General features: G+C 34.8%; 1 protein-coding gene across 1 annotated transcript in view; it reads right to left on the bottom strand.

Annotated features, from left to right (window-relative positions):
- NMU (neuromedin U) overlaps nt 1–12,082 on the bottom strand; it is a 37,713-nt gene that overhangs the window by 4,437 nt on the left and 21,194 nt on the right. Inside the window, exons 4-9 of the mRNA XM_068542906.1 lie at nt 10,001–10,060; nt 8,525–8,554; nt 8,386–8,436; nt 6,721–6,795; nt 3,718–3,771; nt 3,075–3,114 (exon numbers count right to left, since the gene is read on the bottom strand). Coding sequence (XP_068399007.1) covers nt 3,079–3,114; nt 3,718–3,771; nt 6,721–6,795; nt 8,386–8,436; nt 8,525–8,554; nt 10,001–10,060 — 306 coding nt within the window. The 3' untranslated portion in view covers nt 3,075–3,078. The remainder of the gene's footprint in view (nt 1–3,074; nt 3,115–3,717; nt 3,772–6,720; nt 6,796–8,385; nt 8,437–8,524; nt 8,555–10,000; nt 10,061–12,082) is intronic.

The following is a 12,082-nucleotide window of genomic DNA, read 5'->3' as shown; positions in this document are numbered from 1 at the left end:
CATCTCCATCAGAGTGCCTGGGTGACCAGATGCATTGTCAATGAGCAGTAATATTTTGAAAGGAATCTTTTTTTCTGAGCAGTAGGTCTCGATACTGGGCTTAAAATAGTCAATAAACTTTGTTGCATAAGATATGCTGTCATCTAGCCTTTGTTTTTCCATTTTTAGAGCACAGGCAGAGTAGATTCAACATAATTCTTAAGGGCCCTAGGGTTTTCTGAATGGTAAGTGAGCATTGGCTTCAACTTACGGTCACCAGCTGCGCTAGATCCTAACAAGAGTCAGCTTGTCCTTCAAAGCTTTGAAACCGGGCAGTGACTTCTCTCTAGCTTTGAAAGTCCTAGATGGCATCTTCTTTCAATAGAAGGTGGTTTTGTCTACATTGAAAATCTGTTGTTCAGTGTAGCCACCTTCATTAATTATCTTAGCTAGATCTTCTGGATTTTGCTACAGCTTCTACATTAGCACTTACTGCTTCAACTTGAACTTTTATGCTATGAAGACAGCTTCTTTCCTTGAACCTCATGAAACAACCTCTGCTAGCTTCAAACTTTTCTTCTGCAGCTTCCTCAACTCTCTCAGCCTTCACAGAATTGAAGAGAGTTAGGACCTTGCTCTGGATTAGGCTTTGGCTCAAGGGAACATTGTGGCTGGTTTGATCTTTTATCCAGACCACTGGAATGTTCTCCATATCAGCAATAAGGCTACTTCAATTTCTTATTCACGTGTTCACTGGAGTAGCACTTTTAATTTCCTTCAAGAACTTTTTCTTTGCATTCACAACTTGGCTGTTTGGCACAAGGGGCCTAGCTTTTGGCCTGTCTCGGCTTTTGACATGCCTTCCTCACTAAGCTTAATCATTTCTAGCTTTCGATTTAAAATGAGAGCCGTGTAACTCTTCCTTTCACTTGAGACCTTAGAGGCCATTGTAGGATTATTAATTGGCCTAATTTAAATATTTTTGTGTCTCAGGGACTAGGGAGGCCTGACGAGAGGGAGAGTGACCGTGGAATGGCTGGTCAGTGGAGCAGTCAGAACACACACATTTATCAATTAAGTTTGCCATCTTACATGGGCGTGGATCATGGCACCCCAAAACAATTTCAATCGTAATATCAAAGATCACTGATCACAGATCACCATAACGAATATAATGATAATGGAAAAGTTTGAAATATTTTAAGAATTACCAAAATGAGACATGAAGTGAGCAAATGCTTTTGGGAAAAATGACACTGATAGACCTGCTCAACACAGGGTTGTCACAAACCTTCAAACTGTAAAAAACATAATATCTGTGAGGCACAATAAAGCAAAGTGCAATAAAATGGAGGTATGCCTGTATTGAGTTGATTGTATAATTTTTCTTTTAATGGTGAAAATATTTTCATAGACTTCCTGATATTGAACCATCTTAGTTGCTGGAATGAATTTCACTTCATGGGGTCATATAATTGTTTCAATGTATTGCTGAATACTATTTACTATTATTTCTTTTAAATGTTTGCATTGATATTTATAAACAGAATTGACCTACAGCTTCCTTCCTTATACTAACTTTGTAAGGTTTTGGTATTAGTATTTGCTGACTTCATAAAAATATTTTGAAATTTTTCTTCCTTCTCTGAGCTGGAAAAATCTGAAATTTCTTGTCCTAGTACTCTTGACAGGAGAGTTTCTAGATAACATTCTCGATTTTTTTCCAAGGCCATCAGTATGCTTAGATTTTTTTTTTTCTTTTTTCTGAGGTCAATTTTGGTAGCGTCTACTTTATTATATATTCTCCATTTTATCTAGGTTTTCAAACTGATAGGCACAGAGATTTGAAAAGTACTCTTATGATTCCCATTTCTTCTGTATCTGTTTTAATTTCCCTCTTTTCATTTGTATTTTTGTATATTTATGGTTTCTTCTTTTCATTGATTAGGCTAGGAAAATTAGGATAGTTTATTTCATTTTTTATAAAGAATAAGATTTTTGGTTTATTTACCAATTGTTGTATTTTACTATTTTATAATCAATTAATTTCATCTTTCATTTTATAATTTTCTTCCTCTGCTTTCCTGAGGTTCACCTTGTTGTTCTTTTTAACTTAATGACAAATTCCTAATTCACTCACTTTTTCTTGCTTGATAGTGTTTAAAGCCTTAAATTTTCCACTAAATATGGTTTTGTCGGAGTCCCACAAGTTTTAACATGTAGTGTTTTCATTATCTTCATTTTCTAGATATTGTATAATTTTGGTGTTATCTTCTTTAGTTGGAAATAATGTGTTCTGATTTTCGTTTCTATGAGAAAATATTAAGAATTTTATATTCTTAAGCTAAATATGTATGTATTAAAGGGTTGAGATAAATTATATGAATGAAATATTTGCAAAAATATGTTCAGCGTAGAATCTGCATTTACGTTTACATAAAGTTAGTAGAATATAGTTTTATTTCTGTGGTATAAATTTATCAATGTGCATTTGCATTTAATTTTAAAATTCATAGCCTAATAAGATATTAAGATTAACATATTTATTAAATGTGTAGGGCCATTCAATAGCTACTAAGTGTCTACTGTATCTCCAGCACTGAGGTGGAAACTCTGAGAGTCCCAAAGTAGAAGTCATGCTTTCATGTCTTTCCACATTTTCTTATTTCTCTGGAAATGGTAAATCACAGCTCTTATAAAGAATCTTTGAATATAGGTCATTTGGAAGTCAGAAATGCATCCAGTCTGTAAGTTATGGCCCACTATTATGGACACTGATTACCAAAATAAGAACATGATCCCTGACACATTCTACTTGCACAGTAAATGATGATTAGGTCAGTGTCTGCAAAACTGATGATGACTATTGTGACATAGTGTGAGGAATGCACGACATGGGCAAAGCAAATCTGGCCCTAAAATACTGGCATTTTCCGTCATATGAAGTCCTCACAGCCTCTATATTTGCAGTATTTATATAGAATATTAATGTACACATGCAATCAAATAATAGAAATAAACTGAGCATAGGTTAACTTGTGAAGATCTGAAAATGACAGAAATTTTCAAACTGGGTTGAATTGTGATGCACATACCATTTTAAATGTAACCTTCTGACCTTCTTCCATTGCGTGGCTGGAAAATAATAAGTGAGAAACACATCAATGTAACTAAGGAGAGAAGTTAATTTTCATAGAAAGCAGCCTAATGATCCTGATGAGTGGTATTATTTCTTCCTTATCTATATCTGTTATTTTCCTCCTTCTTTCAGTCCATTCTCCTCCAATTTATTGTTAGAATTAGTTTCCGAAATGCAAATCTTACCATATAGCTCTCCTTAGACTTTATAATAAAGTTGTAATTCCTTAGCTAAATATTTCATTGGCTAATATTTCTTTAGCTAAATATTTCATTAGAACTTAAGGAGTAATACATCTTTCAGATACACATTTCCGACATGAAATGTTATGGAACTAAACTGTGAAATAGGCGAATGTCATTTGGGGTATTTACAAACATGAGTAGTGGATTAGAGAAGAGATCAGAGATGCCATGATATTAAGGCAATAAGGTGGCGACAGAAGTGAATCTCAGACTGTAACACTTGCTGTCAAATATCTTTAAATAAACTTCAAAACTTAATTAAAACTTATGAGTTAATGTAAATAAATGCACAGTGAAAGTATTTTTCAATGTTGATGTTGATTGATTTTTAAAAAAAATATAGTATGTGCATACCCTGAATAAAAAGAATCCTCTACTTTGGCCTGTAATAGGACCTTGGAATTCTTCCTGTAAGAGAAAATGAGGGCATTACAAATCAAACAACAGTAAAAATAAGTGCAAATGCTTCTTTAGAGTATAGTTATTTTCAGCTATCATAATTAAATAATGAGGGAATCAAGGACTTGAGTATATAATTCATATCAATAAGTAATTTTTGTATTTCTACTGGAAGAATTTTCAGTGATACTAGCAGTATCATCAGTGTGTTGTATTTTAAGGTAATTTCCTTATTAGTCTAATAGATACTATTTTCATGAAATTTGTCAGTTGTACATATATTCATCGATAAGTAGGCAGAGGACATTTCATAGATAATTAACTATATTTAAAATCTCCCTTCAGCAGTTTGTTAGAATGAAATGATTTCTTTACAATACATATTGTATGTGCTAACACATGAACAGGCAAAAATATAAAATAGAATTGTGTCATAGCTAAAATACATAATATATCTATAGAAATTTAAATTGAAATTGAGGGACAAATTTGGTAAACTATATTTACTCAATGAGACTTCTGAGGAGATTTTTCCCAATATAATTATATTAACAGAAATGGTAATGAAAAAAAAACCAAATAGGAACAAACTGATTATTCATAATGGATGTATTTTGAAGTGTTTCTTTTCTCAAAATATTTCATTTCAAAGTTAATGGAAAAAAATATTTAACATTTTATGATTTCCATAAAGTTGGTTCTCATAGCTTCCTATTTTCAACAGCAAGTTATAAAAGTATCAGGACAGCAATTATATGAAATTTGTCATCAAGACCTTTTTCAAGTATTCCATAATATAAGTACAATCACATTTTTAAATTCTAAGAAATGGCCCTGACATCTATTAAAATTCTAAAATCCCTTCTTTACAACAAATGTATCTTAAATTCTCAACATTCTATATCTAATTCTCATCCTGATTATTAAGTCCTCCCAAATTACTTTAAAGATTGAAATGTTTAATATTTTAAAATGTACACATAGAAACTTTATATTTATATGGTTATATAAGAACAGCTATGTATTTTATATTACACAGAAAAAAAGAAAAGTGGGACAAATGTAACTTAAAATGTGCCCAAATTTAAAAATTTCAAACTCAAACATACAGGTCTTTTTAGTCTTATTGGAGATAGAACAGTATATAAAAGAATTTGGGTGGTAGAGCTGAAAAACATGCGGGGATGGAAGTGAAGATGTCTAGCAAAGAACATGTAAGAAAAGGGTTTGAGTGCACTAAAATCTGAAAACTCATTTTCTTTAAGAACCCAAAATATTTCACTATCAAAAATATGGTTTAAAATTAGGTGACTTAGGCCCAGGAAAAGTAATACTTTACTGTAATTTTCTAAAATTCATGTTTTACATTTTTTTCTCTTAGAGATTCCTAGAAAACCTGGCTTGCTGCAAAATACTTTTAAGAGGTATCATTTGTCCAACAAGATATTACTACTAAGTCAGAGTTCACACTTTTAGATAGTTATCTGTAAATATAGATAGTCTCACTCAAGGTGGAACATTTAGATAAAGTACCAAACCGCCCACAATACTGAGTAGCTTTGATTTTGCAAATACTAACACTGAATTGTTGTAGTAAACTAATAATTTGCTGGTGTATTTTAAGAAACTGGATCTTTAAATTGAAATCTTACACTATTCATAAGTCGGGAAGATTCTTCAGAAAGTAAAAGTTAATTCAAAAAAGCATATATTACTTCTAGAAAGTTTGATGAAAACTGATTTGATTTTTTTCATATTGGAAATTCTAAAATTTTAAGGGGCTACTACAGTCCCTCTTACATTTCTCATTAAAGTTGGCAGCAGTATTGTCTTCCATGATGAAAGCTTAGTTCAACGATGTGAAGAATTTAGGGAGGAAATAGTGATCATAAAAATAAATTTTGAGGAATTTATTTGCCTAAACTGTATGTGTTTTAAAAAGTATTTGAAAACTTTTGGTAGTAGAAGAATAAAATTAATATGGTACTTAAATTAAGAAAAAATTTAACAATAAAATAATAGAAATATTCAAGATTAGACTACAAAGGAAACAGCATAGTGAAAAAAAATATTTGCCTAGACTGGAAGTCAAGAGATTGTTATAATCGCTAATCCCACTTACTACTATGATCTTGGGAAACTCCTTTAACTATTCTGAGTTGCTTTCCTTTTTGTAAACTGGGGATAACAATACTTGTTAAGTGCCAACAGAGTTGTCAAAAGAATAAAATGAGATCCTATAAGACTAAAAACTATAAGGCATTCCAACAATGTAAGGCATTACTTAAAAATAACGCCTAGAAACTTTCATCATCAAAAGAGTTAGGATTCTTTTCAAAGGACAATAAAAATGCCACAATTTCTAGTTTAAAAATGTGTTAACTCATTTATGTTCCTCTTAGTTATGTTCATCTTAAACACAGACACTGAGTTTGGGCCATATTTTTGTTAACTGTGGAAAAAACGAAATACCTACGTTTAATGTCTGCTATATTTATAATACTTCGTGAGCCTTACTCTTACTAATGCTTTAATACCTGGATAGAAAGCTTGTCATTCCAGCCATCTGCCGACCTGTACACAGAGGGGCAGTAAATGGTCCTTGATCTTTTCTCCTATTCCTATCTAATGACTAGGCACACTGCCATGTCCTTTCTTAAACCAAGAATGAATAGGTTTCCTCACTGGGAGGGGCACGGCCCTTGGCAGGAAGTCTAATCCTTGTTTTCCTCACTGCCCACAACCTGGGTTAGAAGGGACATATAATGGGGAGGAGGACAGTTCTCTTCTTCCTGAGTGTGAAAACACTTCTGCGAACAGATGCTCTTCTGTAGGCTACCTGGGTGTTACATGAGGCTCACCCGGAAGAAGATCTGATAAACCACCACCACAGGGAACGAACAGAAAGGGCTGCCACACACAGAGTGGCGAAGGAAGCATGCAGTTTGTGTTACATACGTCCACTTTGAACCTCTTCATTCTTTTCTCATGCAGTTGTGGAACGAGCTGCAGCAGCGGATGCAGGACAGATGACTGAGAGACACGAACACACACACGTGATGAGCACACAGGTTTCTCAGCATTGGGCATAAAGACGGCTTCCTATTTGTTTTTGTTTTTACCCACCATCCTTGCTCCAGACAAAAAAGAACAAGAAAGATGTGACCTAAGACAGTCCTTTGTGAGCATTTCAAAGAGCTGTGGAGAATAAACCAAGAGATGGAGTAAAAGTTGGCAGTTTTATGCTGGGATCTTGGTCATTCTATTGACGATGCTCTTTCCTGAGGGCCTGAGCTCCACCTGCAGCAGCCAACAAGGAAAACACCCACCTGCATCTCTGAGAAGCAAAAAAGCTGTCTGTCTGTTTCCAGACTTACTCAGAATGATTTGGGACACATGAAGCCAACTCTGTGAGAATCAGTTTTCCATCATGAACATTTTTATCTGGAAGATTAGACTGTACACACATCTAGTAATCTTCTTTATAAAATATAGATTTCATTTAAATTGAACATGTGGAACAAGACAACAGGAGACACAAAAATGGCAATGTGTCATTGCTAGTGAAAAATGTGATTAAGATACATTTTCTCAAGATGTAAAAATGCCGAGCAGAAGAAAATGAAAGCACATTTGAGACATGTGGCTACCTGATAACGGTTTCATTTTAAAGGCATGACTTCAATTGAACCTTCTCACAAATATTAAATTCATTCATCAAATGGACTACTATAAGCCCCATATAATGGTTATTTGTTAATCAATTCAACTTGTATTTCATTTGAAGCCAGTATAACCTAACTTTCAACTCCTCACATGTAAGAATATTCAACGGGATAAACATTTAAAACTGAGTTTATGGTTACAGTTACTTTCCCACAGGTAAACACATGTTTAAAATACACTATGCTCCTCGTTTCATAAATTGGTCCATGGTAGTGAGTCACAAGCTTAGAAAGAATATTATAGTCAAGTAATTCTTAAGTATTCTAGATTGAAACACCAAAATAGATTGGTTAGCATTTAAAAAATCCATGCATACAAAAAGAAAAACTACCACTAAAACCACACAATTTAGAAGTAAAACGAATTCAAGTTATTGGTATCTGGCTAATCTTAGAGAGTAAATTCTCAAATTAAGTGCCTAGTTACAAATAAGGAGCTCTTAGGAATACAAGTGGTATTTCTAGTTATATTTAAATACATTTTTGACAATCATCTTTTAAAATAATTCTTAAAATGACTTTGCATAAGTCTGTTTTACCCTTGCACTAATCACCATATAAAACAATATGTTTTACTTAATCATTTGCTTTTTTTGCCTCTAAAATGTAAGTTGCATGACATTTACTGCTATATTTCTAGTACCTAGAATTGTGCTTGGCACATAGTAGATACCCAGTAAATAACTGTTGAATGAATAAATGAATGAATTTAATGTACTTGTAGTTATTGAGATATAAAATAAATGTATAATAAATATTGAATTCCATTTGTTCACCCACATGTAAACTTTTAAAGAAAAAAACATGAATTTTGATCTACTCTATAAGACAAACTGCAAAAACAGGTTTAAAAAAAAAATACTAGTGATTACTAATAAGAAGTAATTCTACAACTTACCACAGCATTTGAATTGCCCAACTTTTGTGTCTTCGAATAATGAAATAAGAACTGTTAAAAAAATAGTGAGCTTTACTATAGATAATTAGTGGTTTCCTTTATTATTTTTTAATTTATATATTTATGGAAATCACCTTACCCTTTTGGTATTATCCTTTTCATCTGTTTCCTGTTGAAAAGAGAGATATAGAAATGTCATTATATTATGTTAGAAAATCATAATATGTATAATATAAATGTATAGTTTAAAATTTATTTTATTATAAGATTATATTATATAATTTTTAAAATATATGACACATGTGCTATACATAAAACATAAGACTGCAATTGGTTAAGCATATATTACTCTAAAAATAAATGGGCAATTAATCAAAAGCTTTATAAATAAAAGTATGTTTATAAATAAAAGTATGAACAAAGATCTTTACTACAGCATTATTCATAAGAGTAAAAAACTAGAAACATCCTAAATGTTCAGTAGTGGTGGAATAGGAAATAGTGATATGATCACATGATAGAAAATTCAGAGAAAAAGACGAGAAGGAATCACATCAAAATATTTGTAGTTGTTATCATGAAAGAACAAGATTGTCAGTTATTTTTGCTTTCTTCCATAAACTTTTTTATAGTCCTCTCTCCCTACAAAAATCTGTCTTTAAGAACAAGACATATCATTCCTTTTTTGTTATTCTTTTTTTTTCTCATTTGCTTTTAAAATAAATAGAAACTCATGGATAAACACCATTGCCATTTATTTTCTCTTAATTAGGAAAAAAATCAATTAAGTGTTTTGGAAAATGTCACTATTAAAAACATTGGAAAAAAATACAGTTGTAAACACTTATTTAGTTTAAGAGAACATTTATGCTTTCAAAATATCAAGTTTTCTTTGAATTACTTGTGATGTGAAAGTACTTGAAGTACTTGTATGTGAAAGTCATGGAAGTCAGACCAAACCAGTGATCATAGGTTAAACTGCTAATGAAAAATACATTCTAAACCTAAGGCTCTTATCCTTAATAAGGTAATTTTAAAATTAGTTTACCTATAAGATACAGAACATAACTGAGGTATGGTACCTCATGCCATTTTTCAAGTTCCCATTGCCTCACTTTGGGACAAAAAGTTCTCACACAAGAATCAAATAATAATTTTAATAAAAACCGAGACATCACAGTAAGAATATAATTTTCAAACCGACATTGACAATATAGTTTGCTTTTTTTGCATTCTTAATGTCCTCTCTGACAAAGTACACTGTCCTAACCTCTGGGCTTAGAAAAATGCATCTGTTCTCCAATTGTAGTATGATTCAAGAAGAGAGAAAGAGCCAAAATGACCTCAAATTTCCCTCATCAGAACTAGAACACATCTTATACTTGAAGGGGACATACCATTTTCCAATTAGATGATTGCCAACTCCATTAATATAACCTTAAATTCTCAGGCGTCAAAGAAACTGAAGTATTTGTTTCTTATCCAAAGTCAATTTATGCTCTTCTAGCTCCTCTTGGCATGCTTCCTAAATTGGGTATATTTTCTTCCAGGAGGAATTCCAAGATACCACTGAGCAATTTTTTTGCCTACAAATTAAACACTATTTGAACCTTACCTGGGGCTTTGGTAGAGTCCCCATAATTATGAAGCAAAGCTCCTCCAATGCACTGGATGCCTAATGGAAATGAGAAGATATATAGGCCATGCTTCTGCTTTATCATCATTTGCATAGAAGAGATAACCATAAAATGTTAGGATCACAAGGACATTCCAACCGTTAGGAGAACCACTGACCGAAACTGCCCGCCCTGGCCAGGCACCACAGTAACCACCTGCATGAGTTATCTTACAACAGGAGGTCCTGGTAAGAATGCGGAACTAACAACCTAGTACCAACCGGAAGAATTCAGGAAAGCTCAAAAGGAGAGAAGAGAGTCCAGTCCATATGTTACTGAGTCCAAGCTCGCTCTGCTTGCCGCACAACAGGCCAATAAATCGGAGACAAGGTGCTGAGGCAAGGAATACGACTTTATTTGGAAAGATGGCAGACTAATGTCTCACAATAACCATCTTATCGGGGTTTGGATGCCAGTTTCTTTCATAGCACAGAGAGGGGGAGGAGATTAGGAAGTAAAGTAAAAAGGTCCATACGTTTTGCAGTATCCCCTGGAATGGCCAGCCTCGGGGAGGGGATGTGTTAATTTCTTCTTTCTTGCAGCCATCCACAGGTGGACAGGGTCTGGATGTTTCCCCGAACAAAGGCACTTTGGTTTAACATTCAGGCAGAGGGGCAGGGTTCCCCGAGGCAGGCCATTATGTAGAGACAATATCCTTTTAGTCAACAAAAGCAATGGGAAGCAAAGGTTAAAGTAAAACAAACAGATGCAACATGTAGTCAGATTTGGCTCTTCCCTGTTACATGTGTCCTACCAACCTCCCAGTATCCTTTTCGCTGGAATCCATCTTGGCTGAGTGATGCACGCGCCACCAGGAAGGACCCTGGGTCGGAGTGATTGGCCAGAGACAACCCGGAAACTAACCCCATTACCGTAAAACCCGAGACTGCAAGCCATGTGGCAGAACAGTTCTGGTTCCCTGCCCTGCTGCTCTCCGCCCGGGCTCCCCTTCCAAATAAAGTCTCTTGCTTTGTCAGCACATGTGTCTCCTCAGACAATTCATTTCCGAGTGTTAGACAAGAGCCCACTCTCGGGGCCTGGAAGGGGTCCCCCTTCCTGCAACTCAACTACACCAAATAGAATCCTTGTGGCCCATTGACACTCTGTTGGAATCCCTTGATTTCTCTCATGACAAAAACTTGGCTCCTAAAAGTAAAACCTTCCTTCCAACCAGGAAAATATAAAAGTTATGTATTGTCTATATGCACTGATTAAGGCTTCCACTGTGGGTCCAGATACAAAATTCTCAGTATTTGCTAAAATTCTATGACTGAGAGTAACTAAGGCAGTGCCAAAAGAAGGATTATTCTTCCCACCTTGCAGCAAAGTCTGAATCTACATGCCAAAGTGGTGAGCCTCGCTGAATAGTACTCATTACTGGCTAATTTGAAAATCCTTCAATTGCTCGCAAACAATGGGAGTTTGGAGGAGAAGAAGCCGTGTATGGTGCACCTAATATGAGTTCCCACCCTTCCAGGCTGCTGACTGCATACCCCAGGATCAGGGTTTTCAAAGCACCCGAGCACAGAAGCAGGGCAGGGCTCTTGTGGTTTGCAGCCAGCTGGGTGTGGTGAGGAGGAGCCCAACTGGACAAGCAGGGGCGAAACCTACCTTGCACAGAGTTCAGCATAGTCGCACCAGGAGTAATTGATTACTTAATAAATACATATGGGAAATAATGAGGAGCTGAAACAGTGTGGGAGTTGGGTAGGGCTGTGGAGTGGAGCGGCCTGCGACTCCAGAGCAGTGCAAATTCCATTTCTCCTCTTTATTAGCTGTGTGACCTTGGGCGGGTTACCTAACCTCTCTAAACTTCAGTTCCGGCAGCCATAAATCGGGGATGACAACATCAATGCAGAATTCTTGGAAGGATTACACGCAGGTAAAGCTCTTAACACAGTGCCACATACAGAGCAATTAGTTAACAATAGTAGCGCTGAAAAATGTGTGACCTGTAAAGCTTGATTTAACAGCTGCAGTTACAGAAGACGTGTCATAAAGGATTGTTCAGGGCCAGCAAG

Source organism: Eschrichtius robustus, chromosome 4 (genome assembly GCF_028021215.1).
Source record: "Eschrichtius robustus isolate mEscRob2 chromosome 4, mEscRob2.pri, whole genome shotgun sequence".
NCBI classification, from domain to species: domain Eukaryota; kingdom Metazoa; phylum Chordata; class Mammalia; order Artiodactyla; family Eschrichtiidae; genus Eschrichtius; species Eschrichtius robustus.
The sequence above is the reverse complement of the archived record's forward strand: the minus strand, read 5'-3'. Positions and strand labels throughout refer to the sequence as shown.